Consider the following 21,622-nt stretch of genomic DNA (forward strand, 5'->3'; position numbering starts at 1 on the left):
TGCAACAAGTAACTTCATAATAAGACTAATATGAGATAACTTGGAAACTAAAGTAATAATCTGGTATGAAAGATCGAATTCGACTGATAGTACAATTTTTTATACTGTTAGTGTGTATATATATTAAAATTTTACCCATGAGTAAAGAAAACATAATTGTTTGTTGATCTACATCAATAAGTATCAAGCCTCGTACGATAACCTAAAAATTAATAGTAATAACTATTGTGATGATCGATAAAATTATACTAATAGTAAAAAAACTTTATATTATATTGTAATGTATGTAAATTAAATCTGTAATCATAAGCTAATAACACATAATTGTTTTTTTTTTTAAAATAATATATCTTGTGTGTACAATAATTGAGGCGTAGCATGATGTGGGTAAATATTCAAGATAAGTTGATCACCTTTTGGATCATACGAAAGGGTACCCACAAAAGGTACGGCCAGGATCAGATCTATTGTCGGCGGGCCAGGTGATGCCACCTCCCCTCCCCCAAACCCTTCTAAGACCACAAGAATGGGATGGGGATTGGGGACAATATCAGATACGACTCTATTACAAGTATAAGGTAAAGGTTGCGACAACTGTGTACAGAAATAAGGTTATATTGTATTCTTGTATTGCATGTGATTCCTAAGCTGTTATTTTGATGATTGCCTTAAACTCCCCTTTGTGGCGGGGTGTACATAGATCGAGTTGGTTTGAATTTTACAATTACCAAACTAAACTAATTGTATTGGGTTATTAAATTTAAAGACCAAACCAAACCAATAAAACTCGGGTTTTTCACTCTCAATTTTTCTCGGGTTATTCAGATTTTTTTTTCCGGTAAAATCTTCGTAGAACAAAACATATAAATTATGCTCAAAATATTTCTTTAATCCTAATAAGATACAACTATATAAAGTATTTTCCAAGAAAATAATACGAAATATGAGATGTGTCATGACATTATCCTAAAATATTCTATAATAAAGACAATAAAATTATGTAATATGAATATTGCTAATGAAAAAGCCATAATAAAAATAAGCATAATCTAAAAGTACTAAGTCATGCTAAAATAAGTAGACTAATAAGGGAGTATTAACATGACTAAACGCTAAAGAAAAAATAAAAATAGGTTATGCATTTTTATCTAAATTATTGCAAAACAAAAAATAGATATTCAATACATTCCCGTTCGTAGTATTGAATTGAATGTCTTTTGTTAGATTTGATTTTGGTTTGGGCTTTTATTAGCATTATTTAATTTACTAATATTAATGACTATAAAACTTATTGAAGCATTCAAAAGTTCTAAATCCAACCTTGAAATAATACTTTAAAAGATAAAATTATGAAAAAATTTAAGAAATATTTATAAATTACATCACAATAAGTATATTTATATATTAAATATATCTAAAATTTCTATATATGTAATGTCGGGTAGGTTTGGTTTCGGTTTGACTTTCTTTAGTTAAAACTAAACTAAACCAATTATGGTCGGGGTTTTTTTTTCAACACCAAATCATAGTCAGATTTTTTTCTCGGTTTGACTCGGATTATCGGGTTGATGCGGTTTCTCGATTTCCTTTGTACAACCCTACTTTCTGGTGTGATCCACATATGTATATACAACTATATATTATTCTTTCCCCTGCATTATATGACAGTACAACAATATATGTATTATTTAATATGTTATCGTGTTTAGAAAATGTTTAAATATGATGTGCAGTGCTGGACTTGTCTGGGGCATCTCTTTCACAAAACTCAAATCACATTGGCTAAGGCCACTGGATTTGTTTGGCATGCTTCCTCCCTACTTCCCTAACTAGCTAGTCTCTATCTCCTTTCCTCAAACTCAAAAAATGCAACAACATTTGCTTTGATTTCTGTGTTTGTAAAAACAGAATCTTAAATTCTTCCTCAGCAGTCCTAATAATGCTATTTTATTCTTTCTTCTTTTAATGTTTTTTTTTTTTAATTTCTATCTTCGGGTCAGTATATACTGGGGAATGTGAAGGCAAAGGTGGGGTGTTAGCTCTTCTTTCAAAAGAAGGGAAGCCTGAGTTTCAAGTTTTTTCAAGCTCCTCAAAATTCTCACCTCCTATCTCTTCTGTTCTTTTCTCTTCATAAAAAGTACAACTACGTTACAGGTAAAGAAGCTCAATTGATCACTCGTCTCTACTTATTGGAGTATCTTAATTTTGTATAATCCTAGTTTCTTGTTACTGCTATGAGATATTAACTTCATCTACATGAAATTAAGGTTGCATGCATTAGTCTGGGGTATGACCAATTTCTTTAGTCATTTGGTGATGATACAAATTAATTCTAGTAACGATCTATCTGATTATGCACTTTGTTTGAGACTCAAAAATATTTATCTGATGACTAGCAAACCTCTTCCTTAATTTCCTTCATACACTAAAGGGAATTAAATAGTACAACTCAATATGTAAGTCGCTGGCTTCTGGAATAGTTATCTTGATAGTATGTTTCTTCCTTATAACCCAACAATTGAAGAAAGCTGAAATTTCGAAAAAAAAAGTAGTAGCAAGTCGAGGATAAGCACTGGCTTTAATTGGCGGAGATGCATGTGCATATTGTGAACTTGGCGAAAAATATCTGTATTTTTTCTTGGTATGCACATGATTTTACGCGATAACTACTGTTCATATGATAGTGATATTAAGACATGCTCTATAGGAATTTGTAATATTATTAATTATTGCCGTGGCCCAAACTGACAGTAATTATATATGTAAGGATAACAAACAAAATCATACATGCCATACCATAAAAGGGGTGCGTTAATTTCCTTCAGTCATCAAAAACATTTGTGCGACAAATTTGGAAGCCTGATAGGCAGCCTTTGACATCCATCAACTTACTTTATACTACAAATAAATGACTACTATTTCTTTATTCATTTTCAAGAAACTTACCCAGATTTCTGCTTCTTTTATGTAGAGATTTAGAAGCGGGGATATACATTAATTCAAAATTCTGTCCGATATTGAGTGGAATTAAAGAAACGTCCCTTCTTCTTCCTAGAATTTCTTCAGTTTCAAGCAATCTAAATTCCGAGGCAGCTTTGAAAATGGAGAAGCTTCTCAATCCATACGATAAGGAATACATGAAGATGGCCATGTTAAAGCACGAGGAAATCTTCAGAGAGCAGGTAATCAAAATAGTAGTCAGGACTTCTCCCATCCCCATATATATTCTTATAAACTACTTCACTTTTACTTGAGTTATATGTATACACATATTTGAAAAGACAATATTTAAATTTTATAATGATAACTCATTCTGATTCATTATTTGTCTTTGGTTGCACACTTGGATGCACGAATGTCAATTACATGTTCTCTCCGAAACACAGGTGTACGAACTTCATCGTCTATATCAAACCCAGAAGTTACTGATGAAAAACATTTCAAGTAGCCGGCAACGAGTGAAAGATCAAGTGGTAAACCATCATAATAATATTCTTGATTCAAACAAGAAGATCCGTCAATGTTTTGACTTGGAAATAAGGCCAAATGATCAAGAGCATATTGCAGAATCAGTTGGTCAAGATAATATTATTGAAGATGAGACTGAACTCGAGTTAACTTTAGGCCTGTCAAGTTACAACCGCAGGAGAAAAATAGCTAATTCTGATTCTGCACCAAGTTTTTCTTCTTCTAATTCCACGGGCTCTTCTAGCCAAATTATAAAGCCTTCAACTTCAGCAAGGAATCCAAGAAATGATCTAAATGGCCATAAATGGGGACTTGAGAATTTACCCGTCTCGAATCCGAGTTTCCAGCTTGGTGCAAGACAAACTAATCCAAATGTTGAAGAGCAATTTAGACAAGATTCATTGAATAATCCTCCTTGGCTTTTTCAAGTTTTGAGTTTGAATATGACTTGAAAAAAAACAAAAACAAAAAAGTACATTTGATCTATGCATGAGCTGATGATCAGTCGGTGTGAGAAGATTTTAAACTTCATCCTACCGACTACTTCTGTGATTTAATTTGTGTGAATCTTAGTATATTTTGTTTCACCTGCAGGATCAAATTTATCTTATGATCGGTCCTATTTGCTTCACTAACGATATTTTTGGGATTTGAGAGCTACCCAAATTAAAGTAGCTTAGATTTGAGTTCTTGGATATATAATTGACTAGTCGTCTGTACTTAAACTCACAACATATCTATATGGGAATCTTATGTGATTGCCCTACGCCGCGAGAATTGAGTCTGTAATATCACATCAATTCCCTGAAGCTATCTTTGTTAGATTAAACTTGAGGATGGTTTGTTCCCTTTATTTCATTCAATATCTTTCCATATATATTTGAAATCATCTCTAACTTGCTCCTGCTGATTAATGCTAGTCAAGACTCAAGCCAGACATATTTTTTCCTTCTTTTCTAGGTAATGAAATTTCAACTGTCTGTGTGTATGATGGTAGTGCGGTAAGCCAGATTAGTTACGCCTTTGGTAAAATATCATAAATGCCTATGAGATAAAATTAGTCAAAATTCATAAGTTTGTCATCTTAACTTATTAACTTTTCAATTTAAAAGTATTTTTGGTTTGACTTAAACTTTTATTATCCCCATTTGAATTTATATGATATAGTTTGACTAGACACACAGTTTAAAAAAAAAAATTTAGAATTTGTGATTGTAAATGTATTCTATGAGATTGTTGTAGCTACAAAAACATGTTATTAAGGTTAAGATAAACAAAATAAAGTTAAGTTGTTTCTGAATATAAAAATTATCAAATGGATAAATAAGGAAACAACGTCATATCAAATGAAATTGAACAAGTATTTTTTTTCCTAATAATTTTGTAATCCTCAAACCACCTTTCCAAAAAAAAACCTCTAAATCTCTCTCAATTCCAATTCTTTTCCATGCGATGATAATTTTAGGTTATATTTTCTAGAACAGCCTCAGGGTGATTTTGAAACATTTTAAAGCGACAGTGTTGGCACACCAATATAGTACTTATATCGGTTCAAACATTTCTATTCAAACACGAATTAATTACTTATTTATAAACTCAAATTCAATAATTAAAGGTATTTTTTTTATCAGTTTTGTCAATCAACTAAGTCAAATTGGTTCTATACCGAAGAGAACCACATCAAAAGGAATCTCACAGTGCTTCAAGAAATAAATATATAGAACAAGGGAAACACTCATCATCAATTATTTAGGTTCATTGTACTAATAGAGATTCTTCACTTTTATGACATAATCTCCAACTTGGATGTCATTTAACAAACATAAAAAGGGTTGGATAGAGCTAGATTTGTAATAATATATTTAAAGAAGCTGATAGGAATCTGATCTAAACAGACTTTGTTAATTTCCACTTCAATGGGAAGGAAAAAAAGAGTTGAAGAAAAGCGAATAAGATGATTCTTAAAATTCTCTAATTTATTGTTAGTCGTTTTCCACCAACCACATGGAAACTACTCCTACCAACAGTTGAGTAGGAATTGCTATAGTTTTGTCTGCCACCAAATGAACATGAGATTCTCAATCCAAATAAATAAGGCTTCTCTCTGCAATAATATACTGGGATGAGTATTTTTTCTTGAATATTTTCTGATCTCAAAAGTTGACGAAGCATCAGTTATTTGAAAGCATACACTTTTCATTGTACTACTATGTTCTATGATCATGATGATAAATTTGCCTCAGGTCTAGAATTAGAACAATGCTTTCCCCTGCCTGTTCCATTTGCTTTCTTTATGAAAAAGGAATAATCATTTGATTTCCGAGTCTAAATCCCGGCTCAACTCCAATTTCTCTACTCCGCCATCATTTTCAGTCCCCAAGAAGAGGCGGATTTAGGACGAGTTTTGCCTGTATTTATCAATTTCGGGCTCGAATTATGTGTACATAAGGGTGGCAATTTGAGCCCAAATGTATTTGTCCCGCTTATTTGTTGAACTCCGTCCATCTTGATATAACTCATCTCAATCCATCTAAAGTTGTAGAAATGGCGTGGGATAGCCACTTTTTAACATGATATTTAGTTTTTATCCAGTATTTTTAGTACTGAGCAAAAATAGCCACTACTCTATTAAAATTAATACGAAAAGACGTTTTTACCCTTTCTTCATGAATGTTGTGTAAATATTAAGGACTAGTGTCCTTAATATTTACATTGCACACATGAAGTTAAGGACACCATGTCCTTAACATTTACCCTGCACATATGAAGTTAAGGATATGATGTCCTAAAGTTTAACAATGGAAGGTGCAAATACAGGACAATTTGTCCTTAATATTTACACAGCATTCATGAAGTTAAGGACATCATTTCCTTAATATTTACACAATATCCATGTCTAGAACAGGGGTATTTTCGTCCAGGCGAGTAGAAATTTATTAAGCACTGGCTAAAGAGTAAATACATTTTAAACAGTGGCTAAAAAATAAAGACATCTCTAATTAGTGGCTAACTGTGCACTTCTTGCTCTAAAGTTGGGTTGGTTTTTAGCTCAAATTGATCCATAAGTAACTTTGCTAAAATATCTTTAAAATAATTCTTTTTTGTTTTGTTTGATATGTTATATATGACCATAACAAAAGAAGAAAAAGTCTTATTTGATAATTAAACAATTCACAAGAAAACAATGCACATTAATTAAAGCTTAATAAGAGTTGAGTGGTTTAGGCTCAGACCCAAATTTTAGCCTATTTTGACCAAACTTGTTTCAGTCAAAATAACTTTTGGACGGGTATCCGCTCATTTATTGACTCCGCCCATTTTGACCGGTCCAAAATTAGTCCAATCCGCCCATTTGATATGTCTGTATATATACAAATTTAAGACATGCATATTTAGCGTGAACTCACTGACTTTAGATCTTGAATTCCTTTTTGTTCCAAAGCTTTATCTTAATTTGAGGGACTATTGAAACACAAAAGATAGTACTAGTTCTAATTAATACTAGTATTTTCAGCAGAAAATATTCAGCATTGTTAATCGATATCCGTACCAGTGTTGGATGCTGAAAGCCTTACAGAGGGAGCGTATCAAAATCTACCAAAATCTTCAGTATAATCAAAATATTCTATTGCTATTTGTCAGTCATTAGCTAAGTCATTTTTTCCCATTTTCCACACCAATGGAGACCAAATCCAACCTGATTTGATCGCGTCCACGTTTCTTGCCCCCTGAAAATGGCAGAAGCTAAAGAACCTAATAGCTATAGATGAGAACTACTTTTTCCAGTGCGACTAGTATTTTATTGCTTGTACATCTCAAGATTGCAAATCTTTCTTCAAGATACATATAAGAGAAACCAAGATTAAAAATCTTTCATAGATAATGTACAGGAAGTCGTCCACGTCCATCTAAATACAATTTTTGGATTAAAGTCTAACCAAATTTATACTTTACCATACAACTCGCACGACTAAAATAAAAACTAAAATTTGAATCCAGTATCATATATGTTCAGACAATGCAGTAATAATTCTTCAACCCAACGACAAATATAGCTAGCTCAAATCAGGATATAGAATGACGCCTGTCTTTACTTGGTTTATTTCGGCCTTTGTTGGCTGTGAGTCCATCTGCTCGAATAAATTTTCCAAGCTTTTTGGATACTGAGCTTATGAAATTAGATGGTTTTCTTGGCAAAGGAGGTTTATCAGCAGATGGATGAGTGATGACCAAAGGGCTGCTAGTAGCTGATTTGTTTGAAGGTTTTTCAATTTCTTTCAACCTCATTTTCATCTTTAGCAACTCAAATTTCAGCTCCTGATTTTCTCGTTTTAGACTAGAGACCTCATCTGAAATAGGACGGATATCAGTGGAGAACTGATTAGTTTTAGAAGGAATTAGAGCTGGAGGTTCAGTTGCTACAAGTTGGCTCCCGTCCATGACCTCACGAAGGCGTTGCTGCTCGTAGTAAAGTACTTGCACAACTGTCTGAACAGGGAGCCTATCATTTTGAGCAGCATGAGCACAAGCCTCTCTAGATAGCTTTTGACAGTCCATAACACCGCAAACTTTTTTTCTTTCCATATCACTTAGAGCTGGATGTGCCTTCAAATTATGCAACAGCAAAAACATTAGAAAGATGAAAGTAGTTTTAACCGGTATGAAGATAATGCTCATTAGCATGGTTTAAGGGTTCCACACTTTTGTTCTGCATTTTAAAAAGCTTAAACTTTCTGATGAAGTTCAACTCATTGTTCAAGAATATATTTGATGTACTAACAACATATGTGAAGATCATCAAATGGGATTTCACATTATTCTAATATCATTTCTCAGCCAGCTCGGAGACCCTCTGATTGAGCATAATTACAAGGAGCAGAACAAAAGTAGCAAATCAATTAGCCAAATTTGGTGGTAGGATGAAGGAGTCTACTAGGATAATACATTTTGGATTTCTTCCTATGATTGTCTTAGAGATGTTAGAGGCAAACAGATTACTATTATGTACTCAAGAAACACTACGCAATGAATGGATGCTACTTAATACCCTTTGGCACCAAAAGCAAAAAAAAAAAAAAAAAAAAAAATGATCAAATGGTATACATGGTTTAGATCTTGTTATTATGTGACGTGACTGAATAGCAATAAGATTCAGAGCTTCTGTAGCAAAAACCTATTGAGTCTATTCTTACCTTTTAAATTAGAAAGAGTAACCGGGGGGGGGGGGGTGCAGTTTGCATATATATGAGCATATAAACGAGCTTCTTCTTTTGGATGAGATACCATATACGAAGTATGTATTGGCACACAAGATTCTTTAGGATGTTATGACAAATTTGACCTACAGTTGAAAGGAGAAAGCGAAGGGTCAACGAGCAGATACCAGATCCTTATTTCACCCTGGTTAACATTAAGGTGTCAAATTATAGAAAAAGACCTCAAGTATGAAGACCTATGCACAGCAAGCCCTGCAACATAGGCAAGAGAAAACAAGAGCCACCACATTGTAGCAATGATCTATGCAATGCAAAAGGAGGCGGATCCAAGATTTAAATTTAATGGGTTCAAGGTTATGAGATTTTTTAGATTATGGGTTCAAAACTTAATATCTATAATATTTTGCACACACGTATATATGTAGGAAGCTCTTAACCAAAAAGTTGAATTACCTAAATGCCTTTCTAAATAATTTAATTTTATTTATACCAAAAATTTTAAGTAAATACCAAATTTATTTGAAGGGATGTGATCTTTCATATTAGTCAATAATGCTTAAAATAGTTTCTACCGGTTCCCATTTGATTTTGTCTTTCAACCGTTTGGCATCTTTTAGAATAGATAGAGAAACAATTGGCTTACTATTCAAATAAAAAAAAGCCTTTGTTCCATAAACTCACACAGATATATTCTAAAGGAATAGAAGACGAAGAGTGTTCTAACTTCTTGATAATAAATAAGTATGTATTTATTTACAGTTAAGCAGAGAGTGACTTAAAAACGCACCCCGATTACTTAGTCTCATCAGCAATTCTATAAAATTCATCATTGAAAGGTATTCTTCTTTTGCTGTGTGCCTTTTTTTTGTTATTAAATTGCACTCATACCTTTCTTTTGACCTTTTTATTTAAAGTTTAGTCGAGTCTTCAAATTTTAATTCACAAACGGTGCTAAAATTCTGCACATATATTGAGATAATCTAAAGTATTTAACTTACGAAAAAAATCTATATTTTTTTTTTCTATTGGGTGATCATTATTTTAAGAAGTGGAGAAAGAAAATGATTGTTGTATTTATCTACTGTTTTCGGCTTTTCTACTGGCTTTTTATTTAGACAATGCTTTCCTACTGGCTTTAGACAAGACGACGCAATGTTTGCATGTTGCAATATAAGTCATTTATTTTTAAATTCAAATAAAAAAACTATTTTCCACATAGATCGTTCATCTCCAAATTCAAGCAGTTATAATTTTTCTTTAACAGACAGATTGTGAAACTAAACAAGTAGTAAACTTCAATTATTATAATTAATTTAAAATCAGATTAAGAGTATTTATTATACAAAAGTGGCGGTCTCTTTCTTTTTTTCTTTAAGAAAATTAACAAAAAAATAAAATTGTGTCGCTCGCAATAAATAATTACTACTCATATTCTTATTTAAAAGTTATTTTCATATTCAAGTTCCCTATATCTCGAATAGCCTATTAAATTGTGTTTTAATGATGAATCTTGAAAAATTGAATTAATACTTTTAAGTCAAAAGAAAAAAGAACCTGCAAAAATAACATCAAAATAAGATATTTAAAATTAAATACTACTCCCTAAATAAGATAATTCAAATTAAATATTTTGTTAATTAGCCTTACAAAGTCTTTTCATGAAATATTAAATTACCAACTTAAGCGGTTTTGTGACATACATTTTTTTACGAAGACATTAGCAATGAGTTTATGGTTTGTTAGTTTAGCCACCAAGCTACATTTACATATTATGTTGTTTCGTGTAAGAATGGTTGCAAAGTTAAAAGTGTTTGTTTGGGACGAACTTTCAAAGTCAATATATGCTGATTTACAAGGATCAATTCGTAAATATTTGTACCTTATTTTATGTATAATTATTTGTTCGGAATTTTTTTTAATAATATTAATATTATGTTATAAAATTAGATATTATATAATTTGGCATACACATGCAATACACAGTTAGAGAGAAATATATATATATATATATATATATATATATATATATATATATATATATATATATATGTTCGTCCTCTATTAATTTCTTCAATGATGAGAAGGTACTAAGTACTAACATATTTAACCTACATTTAAATTGATCTTGCACGTGCAGATACTAATTAATTACCCTGATTAAGTCCTGTTATACCGTCTGTATCAAGAAGAAATTATATACTCGGAAACAGAATATAAAAATTAAAAAAGCCTGATCTGGCATTCCCTAATGATGAGCGACACAACGATTTAAAGTACCATCTCAGTCATGTGCTTTAACATGCTTCACAGCTACTCTTTACTCCAAATTATTCCTCACAAAAACATACTATAATACCTAAGTAATATACTAAGGGAGCTTCCCCTTAAGTCCATTTGAAATGAGGAATGTTCTTCTTCCTAACATACCATATCCCTTAGCTAAAACTACTAGTATATATATATATATATATATATATATATATATATATATATATATATATATGGTCTAAGTAAGACACGGTGAGTTGAATTGAACACATATTCAAAGTTCAAACCAGGTGCAGGATAAATGCACCATGAGATAGATGTTCAGGACAGGGGAAGAAACGAGATTCGAAACTCCAGACAACATCAGTCTCACAAAATGGTTGTAGGGTAAAGGAGTATAGGACATGGGCTTGGGTCAAAATCATGAGGCGGACCGAGCAATGCCTGCAAAAAAAATAATTGAGGAGCAAGGATTTTGTGAAAATGACTGGTTCTTCATTGGTGACATATTTTCTGATTTTGTTTATTCCCAAAGTCTTCTCTCAGTCATAATTATGCTAGGACCAAGAGGTACATTGTTGTAGAAGGCATTTCAATCAAGATTACTAAGTTTAGCATGCCAATTACCATGTAGCAGTCGGGAGCAAAAGTTTTTCTCCTTTTCTAAACATGATCTAAAACTATGAAAATGCTCCTGTATGTGTAAATATGCATAGATAAATTTATAACTAATCAAGTATTTCATCGCGCATACCTTCAAATAAATATCAATTGCCCTGTACATCCCATCTTCAGTGATCTTTGCTTGCTCTGGGATGACTTCAGCTAGACTAATGAATTTTGAAACGGATAGATTACGGTCTGAGGCTATTTCAGCAAGGTAATTTTCCATAAGTTTCCCAACCCGCTCCATGTCACTTAATGAAGGAGACACATACTCCTCATCTCCCAATCGACTTCCATCCATTTCATTGTCAAGGAAATTCATGATGATACGCTGCACGGTTTCAACATCAAACAATGTGTCCCCTGTGAAGGAATATGAAGGAATCAATAAATCATCTAACACAGCCTGTCCAAGCTGCAATGCCATCCTCTTCTCCAAGTCAAGCCTGCAAGCAACTGTGGTTTCTAGATATATTGCAGCTCGGAGCAGCATTGACAGAAAGCTAACTGACAATGCATTTTTCTCCCTTGGCAGAAGACTAACAATTGTTTCTAAAACAACCCTCTTTTCATGTTCTTGTTTTGGCTCAATTTTTTTCCTTCCCTTTCCAAATATTTCCTGTGATAAACAAAAAAATTACTATCTGCGTAAATATTTTAACTAAATAATCCAGATTATATTATAGGACAAGGCCTCACCAAACCTCGAAGAGACTTCTGTGCATATAGCATTAATATTGGTCCAAGTGCATACTGCTTGAATCCTCTTCCCATCATTGCAATTAGAACCCTTTGGAAAAAATCAATTCTAAGGACAGCTAAATCCTCAGCCCACCAATCAACCATAGGCTTCGGGTTTGAAAACGTGGACGAATTCAATCCGTTAGTACCAGCCTCTGCTCTACCTGATGTGCAGAATTGGTTATCCTTGCATGCAATATATGCAATTGTGTCGATGCATCGACTAACCATTTTTACTTTCTCTGCAATGGGAAGAAGGCTTTCTGAAGAATGCAAAATTGAAACTGCACCAGCTAGGCTTTTAAGAGCTACTTCGTTTAAGTAGGCCTCAGTTCTTCCAACCAAATTCCCAACTGCATAGTCTTCTGTCATCTCAAGATATTCCGCTGTGCATCTCAGCAAGGCAATGTTTTCTGTGCTTATCTCAAAATTTATTCCATAACAAAATTTTGCAGCAAGTTCAAATGCATCTGATCCACCGGGTATATCAGGGATTTCGACTATAGAAACATCAGCATCATTGGATTCTGAGATAATCTTCCTTATGTAGCCACTCTTTGAAACTAAAGGGAACTGCATGGTACACAATAAATCATTATTGAACCTTGTGATTCAATCGTCAGAAAAGAGAAAAAATCACCAAATTCAGATTCTCATTGAGGTGTGACCAGGGCTGATAACTCAATCCAAATAGGAATATAACTAAAACCAACAACAGTTTGGATTGTGAGTGAAGTTTAGTTATAACTTCTTATGACAAAAGCATAGAGAACACCACACCTTGTGCAGTGAAAAGGCGGATCCGCCTGCATTTACAGTTACATCACTTGGGATCTCTTGGGAGAAAATCCTGTTAAGATTATATAGGTAACTTTACTTGTCAGTACCTATCCTTCCAGCGAGTATCTTGAGAAACAGATTAATAATAGTACATAAAAGGGGCTGGCTACTTTTACAAAGCACAATAAGAAGTCAAGATATATAGAGCATACCAATCAGAGGTCCTCTTCATAGCAGTGGAAAGAAGCTCCTTCTTTTTAGTGGACATATTGTTAACAGTAGAGGGTTGTTCAGTCCCCTCTGAATCAAGATCCACCATGATTGAAACTTTAAAGGGTCTTAACCATGTCCATCACATTCGGTCTACGGTAGAGGTTTCTCTTAAGCTGTTTCCTTATGGAGCAAAAACCAGAAAGACATGTTCTTTTCCTTTGCTTCTGTTAGTTCAATGTCTGAGCATTTAATCAACAGTATCTGGCCCCTAATAATTGAATTATTGTTATCATCTTTCACTATCAATCAAGGCATTGGTACAATTCCCATTATAGGCCTTAATGTTAGCAGAACAAAGATCATGTTTGAGGAGCCCCTACAGCAGAAATGTGAGTGGTATTAAAGGTATTATGTGAATGATTGGGGTTAAATAGAGTAGAAAAGGATTTAGTTCAGTGTGTGGACGTAGGCACAGAGAGTTAGTTTTAAAGAAGAGATGAGATAATGGCGCCAAAAGAAATAGTAGCAATCGTGCACTGTGGGTGGGGACTATTCTCATCCACAGATACAGAGTTGGCAATACCTGATTTTCTTTTTTCATCAATTTTCTTATTGTTTTTAAAAGGTAAAATTCTTTACATTTAAGAGATGTATGACTCTGCATGTGAGTCATCAATTTGTCCCAGTCAGATTTGGCCTTCCACGTCTGCACAAAACCATCCAATATAGGATTCAAAACCCATCTTAAAATACGTACCGACAATTTAGTGTCTGCAGCCAATTAATTAGAGAGACAATATTCCCTCCTCACAAACCACCGTTCACCCAACCAAACCCCAAACTTTGTGCTCAGGGCATAGAACGCTGGAGAAAGAATTTAATCATTAAACTCAACAATAGGTTTTAATTTACTAAATTACATATTTATGTTTTGGGAACATCACATGTAGAGGTTTATGGGGAGAATCACTCTACGTGAGATCTATAATATGAGATCAAGGGGTGATGAACAACTCAGGCCGAAAATGCCGAAAAGAGTGTATGTCCAGTTTTGGACCCGTGAGTAAGTTATCAATCTCCTTCCCAGAATTCCTGGCTCCGCCATAGCCTCCAGTATTTAGAATTAGTGAGTTCAGAGTTGATACAGTTTATTATACAATGTACATTCAAAACATGTATGTGATTCGACTATGTGGTCCAAGTAGGTGTGATCGCACCTTCTTCTGATAACACAAATCCACCATGGTCAGAGTAAGTGTGTCGGTATTGCAATCTGAACAGGATGCAGTAGTAAGCTAGCTACAAGGATTAATTGGACCCGATATCTGAGCAGGAGAATAGGCCCTAGCTTCGTATAATTGGAACAGCATACTCACTGGACCTTGTCTGTGAATGATTGCTGCGGCAATTTACTATAATAAATAGCTGGTGTAGGACTTCAATGGGCTCCTCCAGGTACATTATTTCACATCATGCAGTTAAAAAGTTTTTGTACATAGTTAAGCCGCTGACTGATATTCTATCCTAAAAAAGATTTGGTTGGATTTAGAAAACCTATCACAGGATTCACATGCAAGCGAGAGAGAGTATTGGATCATCTTATTCAAAGACCAGAGTAAGCGGCCATTAGGAGGCCCTGCATCAACTCTGGCAGCTTGTATTGTCTTCTTCAGTCTTCAATAATAGTAACCTACACCAAAATAATTGATGGCATAAACAAAATGAAGAAGTAAATTTTCTGCAGAAAACAGATATAGATGGTTGGAATACAAGTTTGTCCTACAGATATAGATCACAGTTCTACAGGATCGTTATTTCAACATCAGACCCCTGAACTCCGCCCAAACTTGACAGTAATGAATATAAAGTAACAATTGAAATATGAATGTTTGCTGTTATTTAATTATTTTTAAAAAAAAAATTGAAAACAGCTACAATGCTGTCAACCTTGTTAATCTTTCAAGGGCTGCAAGGAACTTCACACTTAGGGATTTGGAAAGGAAAGTTTAAATGCCATATCAGGATGTTTTATGCATGATTTGATGCATTCACTAAGCAATTTCAGAAATGTATGGCATCCAATATTACTACTTTTTTTCAGTTATTCAACAGTGTACACATAGAATCAGAGTAATAGCCTGCAGATAGATGAAAGACCTTTCACTTTCATGGCATTTAATTGAAAGAGTCAAAAGAGATGGTTTAGTCTTCCAAATCAACGAATGCAAAGACAAAATTCTACTGAACACTAATCTACCAGGGAACTGAACTTTCTAATTAGAAAATTTATATATGCCGCATCTTATCTTCCTTTTTTTTCGACAAAACTTACCCCATCTTAGTCTATATTATAAGATTACAAAGTGTTTAAACAAATATAATCTTAGCATCATTTTGCTGTTTACTTGCCGAGTATTAAAAACAAGGTTTCTTGTCCTCTGGTTACTGGGAACATAGAAGGATGAACCAGGCCCACTACCACACCAATAATTTTTAGAATGGTCCGGTCTAGATTCTTGATGAGTGGGAATCCATATAAGATAAAAATCCAGCACAAAGATTTTCAACACTTACTTCAGACACCTTTAGACAATAGATGCGCAATAATATACAGGCTGACTGCCATCTATATATTCGCAAGTCCTGACTCAATTAAGCGCCAGCTATAAAGACAGCAGATTTGCATTGTGGCCAGTATAGGTGTTAATCGGGCAGGCTGTTCCGGGCTGGACACGAGCCGGGCTAATTCTTTTTTTAAGTATATTTTGTTTTTCTGATTCAATGTAATTGATACTTAAGTGTTTGCAAATTTTTAAGACTTAGAATTAAACTTTAAACTTTGAAATTTAAAGTTTTAAATTTAAAATTGAAATTTGAAAGTAAGTATGTAAGGATCAAGCTTCGAAGGCTTTCATTTTATATTTTCATTGAATAATAAATAATACTTCAAATTAATTTGTAAGTTCTACTTTGATTTTTTTATTTTTGAACTTGCAAATTAAAAGTTTACAACAATTATAAGAAATAAGAAAGAGTACATCACATGTTTTGCATCATTTTTGTAAGTTTATCCATGTCAACATGAGGTTCTTGGTTTCCGGCATTACTTGAATCGAAACCATAAACCATTATATCTCCAATTTCTTGGTCCTCTGCTTCATCTACCTCTTCACGTCCTTGGTTTTGCCAAATCTTCTCCAATCTCTGAAGCACACTAGAATTTCCAAAGCGTTGCTGCCCAATGAATGACGGGTATCTCCTAATAGCTGGCTTGCTTGGCTAAATGCGCTCTCTGATGCGACTGTTGAAATTGGCACATTTAGCACGTCTCGAGCCATGGCCGAAAAAACAGGAAATCGATTTGAGTTGCTCCTCCACCAACCTAGCGGTAGAAATTGATTGATTTGTGCGGGGGCTCTGGTGACTTTTGCAAGTAGAATTGGAGTTCATCAATATTTCTGCTACTGGTTCGTTGATGCTCTCCTATTGTATACAAAATCAAATAATCTTCAACACCATCATTATCATCCAAAGCACCGGTCCCAGATGTTGAAACTGAACTTGAAGGAATATTTGCATGTACAGCAGTAGAAGCATCAACAATGTTAGCATAATAATTATATAAAGTTTGTAAATGTTTGTGTAGATCAGAAATACAAGTTCAATATCATAAGTTCCAGTTGGTCCAATATCCATATAAACATATAAAGCAGTGATTAATTGGCGATAAGTGACCATTTTGATAAAAGGGTTTAAAATAGCACCAATTAGGTAAATAGGGGGAATTGGGTAGAAATATTTTTTAAATTTATCTAGCATAGATTCAACAACAGAAGTATATCCTTCTTTTTTCTTCAAATTATGGAGTAAAAGAGAAATTTCAGCAATATGAACTAAATCATTTGTAATAGTAGGATAATAAGCTCCAGAAAACTCAAGTGTAGCCACATAAAATTTTTGTAAATTTTTTACAACATCGTTCTAGATGTTAACAAACGGTTAGGATCGGTACAATATTTAGCAACTTTAGTTATAGGCATTTTATATTTATAACAACATCTTAAGAATAAATAAGTATAATTCCACATAGTAACTATTTCTTCATGCATGAGTCTTGGTTTTAGTCCATATTGTACACATTTTTCCGTAAATGCATTTAATCTAGCATTTCTATTATTTCCTTGAATTACATCAACAGCTCTTCTGACTAAAGTGATCTCATCTCTAAATAATTCAAGGTCACTCTTCACAATTAAATTATAAATTTGACATGCACATCTAACATGAAATATTTCAGGAAGTGGTCGGTGTAGATATAATTTTAATATTGTAATAGCAGCATTGTTGTTAGAAGCATTATCAAATGACATACACAAAACTTTTTCTGCAAGATTATAAAATATAGAAACTTCATGGATAGTATTACTTATAAATGCACCTGTATGACTTTGATCTTATCATATTTAAAAGCAATAATACATTTTTGCATACTAAAATTATCATCCATCCAATGACATGTAACAGTCAAATAATCATTTTCATTTATAGCACGACCAATATCAGAAGTAAGAGAAACTCTACAAGAAAGACTGGCGAACAAATAACGGATATATGTCTGATATTGTCCAAAAAGCCTAACGATATCAGCTCTACAACTACTTCTAGGAATACCTTTAAATAAAGGGTTATAAATTCTTTGAATATAAGTACTCCCTCCGTTCCAATTTATGTGACATGTTTGACTGGGCACAGAGTTTAAGAAAAAATGAATACTTTTGGAATTTGTGGTCCTAAACAAGTCCAAATAGGGCCCAGAGTATTTGTGTAGTTATAAAAGCTTCTCATTAAGGGTAGAGTTGTAACTTTAAGCTAAATTGTTACCAAATTTAGAAAGGGTTCATTCTTTTTGGAACGGACCAAAAAGGAAATAGGTTCACATAAACTGGAACAGAGGGAGTAACAAGATATGGTGAAGCAATAAAACGAAAAGGTAAACAACCTAAAACAATTATTTTAGCTAATTCTTCCCGACCTTTCTTAATATCGTATTTACCCATTAAACCACCAGTACCCGGGTTAAGTTTTTATTGCCCACATTCCTCGTCAACACCCCATGCAATAGAGTGGTTATCTACCATGTGCCTACGAAGATGACCCGTTCCCCCTCCCTTACCTCGGGTCTTATATTTATAAACTTCCTTACAAATTTGACATCTTACATAATTTTTATCTTCTTCTAATCTTTCAAAAAAAAACCAACACTTACTTCTTAATCTTCAATTCTTCTTAATAGGGAGGGGAGGCCTACTTGTATTACCACGACCTCCACCCCTAATATCTTGAGTTTGACTAGCATTATCAAGTGTAGCTGGTGGTGTTTCAAGATTATCAGGTGATTGAATATCATCTAAATAACCATCTGAATCATCATCTATACCATAATTTTCTTGAAGTCACTCATAATCTACATTTAAATTTTCAGGTGAACTTTCAGAAATGTGTGTATAGCTACTAGAAGAACCAGCACCGCCTCTTGATTTTTTAGAAATTTTACTCTTACTACTACCATCCCTACTAGTGCCCGCTTTTTTGGCTGCTCTTAATATATCCATTAAGTAAATTAAATTAAGAAATTAAATTGATAATTCAAAATAATAAAATAAAAATATACACCAAAGAAAAAGAGACGGAACGAGTGTATCGGGATTCCGGATGCCGCAATAAATTTGATATCAAACTTCAGTTGATAGACCGATACTTGATACCACACTTCACTGGAATACTTGATATTTGGTAATAATAAGTGTGTAGCGACTAAACTAAATATTTGATGAAACTTGAAGTAATAAGTAATCGAGAATTTAAGAGCAATAATCAATATTATCAAGAGAGAATTAGAGTAGTAAGAAAGTAAATTGTAAGAAAAAATGAAGAAGAAGGGGGGATATTTATAGTTTTTAAAAGGTTAAAATTATAATTTATCAATATTAGGGGTGAGGGGGCTATTTTCTTAAGGGGTAGGTCGAAATGGCCATTTCTACAAAAAAGGGTCATTGTCCAATGGTCATTTTTGAATTTGACTGTTGGCAACGGTCCAGAAATATAAAAAAATTGTAACGGTAATCAGGCTGTAGCCCGGTAAAAACCCGATAATGGGTAACCGGGTTCCGGTGCACCGGTTACCAAATTTTGTTCATCCAAGCCCGACTCCCCTCCCAACTGTCCCCACCTCTATAGTACCAGGCTGAACTGGGTCGAACCGGGTTGTGAACGGGCCAGCCCGACCCGATTAACAAGTATAATTGTGGGCCTCCTTTAAGCTAAACTAAGGTATCTTAGTAAAAATGGCGTGTGGTAGCCACTATTGAATGTGGTATTTATTTTTTATCCAGCAAATCTAATGTTGAGCAAAAATAGCCACTAATCTATTTAAATTAATATGAAAAGACATTTTTACCCTTTTTTCATTGCTTTTCTTCTCAACCCCTCGCTTCTCTTTGAACTCGGAACTCCGGTTGAGATGGCTTCGTCGTCGGCAACAAAATTCGAAAGTAGTGGCTAAAGACTATAGATATTTTAAACAGTGGCTTAAAAGTAAATACATGTGTTATTAGTGGCCAACCGTGCACTTGCCCCTAGTTTTTACTGCCAAATAGAAAATCAAAAATATTTTCATATGCTTCGAATTGTTCAATCTATTTTGAAGTGAAAAAATAGCCTTGTCTATTATGTATAAAAGTAATCAACTCTAAAGGACTTTTCGAAATATTTTGTGATTTCATTATCAACATTGCATCAAATTGTTACTCTATATATTGCACATTTTTTATGAAATTCGGGTTCGATATTTATTTCAAGTGCAATTTCCTTGGTAGAATCATAGCAGTTGCAAATCCTTTTTCTCTATGTTTGTTAAAGAAAGAAATCAAACTTTTTACTTTACGGAACTCTTTTTTAAACCAATACATAGTCTATTAGGTGTAACATAAAATGGGGCCCCCATAAATATGGGGCGTAAAGCGGTTGCTTTACTTGCTTTATGGAAGGGCCGCCCCTGCATGGCCATCTTCTGCTTTTCTCAGGAGAGTATTTTCTTAGCTTCAGCTGTGAGCCTGTGACTGTATGTGGTGTTCTTTTTTTTTCCCCAAGAATTTCATTATTGGAAACTATTTTTATACTCATCTACAAAAACTAGAAAATATGTGAGAAAACAACTTATTTTTTCATGGAAAATGTGGTTTCAATGGAAAATAATTCATAAAAATATTTCCCTTCATACCGAAGAGTAAGATACCGGGGCAAGTGCACGGTTAGCCACTAATAACACATATATTTACTTTTAAGCTACTGCTTAAAATGTCTTTAGTCTTTAGCCATTGCTTTAATAAATTTTAACTGCCCGAACGAAAATACCCTTCTGCTCATGTCCTTAACTTTTGAACTTAACTTCAGGACTACATGTCCTTAAATTTTGGGCTTCTTAGCCTAAGTTCAGGACCTATTGTTCTTAACTTTTGAGCTTGTTAGTCTAAGTTTAGGACTTCAGGACCTATTGTCCTTAACTTTTGAACTTGTAACTGTAAGTTCAGAACTTATTGTCCTTAACTTTTGGGCTTCTTAGCCTAAGTTCAGGACCTATTGTCCTTAGCCTTTGAGCTTGTTAATCTAAGTTCAGGACTTCAGGATCTATTGTCCTTAACTTTTGAACTTGTAACTGTAACTTCAGGACCTATTGTCCTTAACCTTTGAGCTTGTTAGTCTAAGTTCAGGTTCAAGTGTCCTTAACTTTTGAACTTGTAATTCTAAGTTCAGGACCAAGTGCCCTTAACTTTTGAACTTGTAACTGTAAGTTTAGGACTACGTATCCTTAATTTCTGTGCTTGTAACTCTAAAAACTGTCTGAAAATAGTGGCACTTGTGTATGTGGATTTTTACAGCTAATATATTGATACAACAAATGAAAAAAAGAATTCTGGTGCGGACAATCTCTCTTGCTGCTTCTATTAGATGGCAATTCCTCCTTCAGTGGCCTGATCCATATGTCACATCTTGGACGTTTGTAAGCAAACTATATTCGTTTAACCATTACCTGTTTCGAGTATGAAGTAATCTGCAACGGAATTTCAACTTTGAGAAAAGCTTTCGAATTTTGTTGCCGACGACGAAGCTATCTCAACCGGAGTTCCGAGTTCAGAGAGAAGCGAGGGTTTGAGAAGAAAAGCAATGGAAGAAAGGGTAAAAATGTCTTTTCATATTAATTTTAATAGAGT

At 33.7% G+C, this 21,622-nt stretch overlaps 2 protein-coding genes across 2 annotated transcripts; one reads left to right on the plus strand and one right to left on the minus strand.

The window, feature by feature from the left end:
- The first annotated feature begins 1,686 nt into the window (after positions 1–1,686).
- Positions 1,687–4,099, plus strand: LOC104231150 (uncharacterized). The gene is made up of 3 exons (XM_009784104.2): positions 1,687–2,154; positions 2,972–3,182; positions 3,387–4,099. Exons 2-3 carry the CDS (start codon positions 3,102–3,104, stop codon positions 3,918–3,920), a joined length of 615 nt encoding a protein of 204 aa, XP_009782406.1. The 5' UTR covers positions 1,687–2,154; positions 2,972–3,101; the 3' UTR covers positions 3,921–4,099.
- A 3,216-nt stretch (positions 4,100–7,315) lies between these two features.
- LOC104231149 (BTB/POZ domain-containing protein SR1IP1) lies at positions 7,316–13,587 on the minus strand. The gene is made up of 5 exons (XM_009784103.2): positions 13,352–13,587; positions 13,140–13,209; positions 12,318–12,932; positions 11,707–12,237; positions 7,316–8,073 (listed from the first exon to the last, which is right to left on the minus strand). The coding sequence occupies exons 1-5, from the start codon at positions 13,456–13,458 to the stop codon at positions 7,534–7,536; spliced, it is 1,863 nt and encodes a 620-aa protein (XP_009782405.1). The 5' UTR covers positions 13,459–13,587; the 3' UTR covers positions 7,316–7,533.
- Between the last annotated feature and the right edge of the window lie 8,035 nt (positions 13,588–21,622).

The sequence above is a fragment of the Nicotiana sylvestris genome, chromosome 2 (genome assembly GCF_000393655.2).
Source record: "Nicotiana sylvestris chromosome 2, ASM39365v2, whole genome shotgun sequence".
Classification (NCBI taxonomy): domain Eukaryota; kingdom Viridiplantae; phylum Streptophyta; class Magnoliopsida; order Solanales; family Solanaceae; genus Nicotiana; species Nicotiana sylvestris.

Coding starts and splice junctions, on each gene's coding strand:
- LOC104231150 (XM_009784104.2), top strand. CDS start 3,102: ATGGAGAAGCTTCTCAATCCATACGATAAGGAATACATGAAGATGGCC. Junction 3,183..3,386: donor AGGAAATCTTCAGAGAGCAG/GTAATCAAAATA, acceptor TCCGAAACACAG/GTGTACGAACTTCATCGTCT.
- LOC104231149 (XM_009784103.2), bottom strand. CDS start 13,458: ATGGTGGATCTTGATTCAGAGGGGACTGAACAACCCTCTACTGTTAAC. Junction 13,210..13,351: donor ATGAAGAGGACCTCTGATTG/GTATGCTCTATA, acceptor TAATCTTAACAG/GATTTTCTCCCAAGAGATCC. Junction 8,074..11,706: donor CAATTGATATTTATTTGAAG/GTATGCGCGATG, acceptor CATAATTTGAAG/GCACATCCAGCTCTAAGTGA.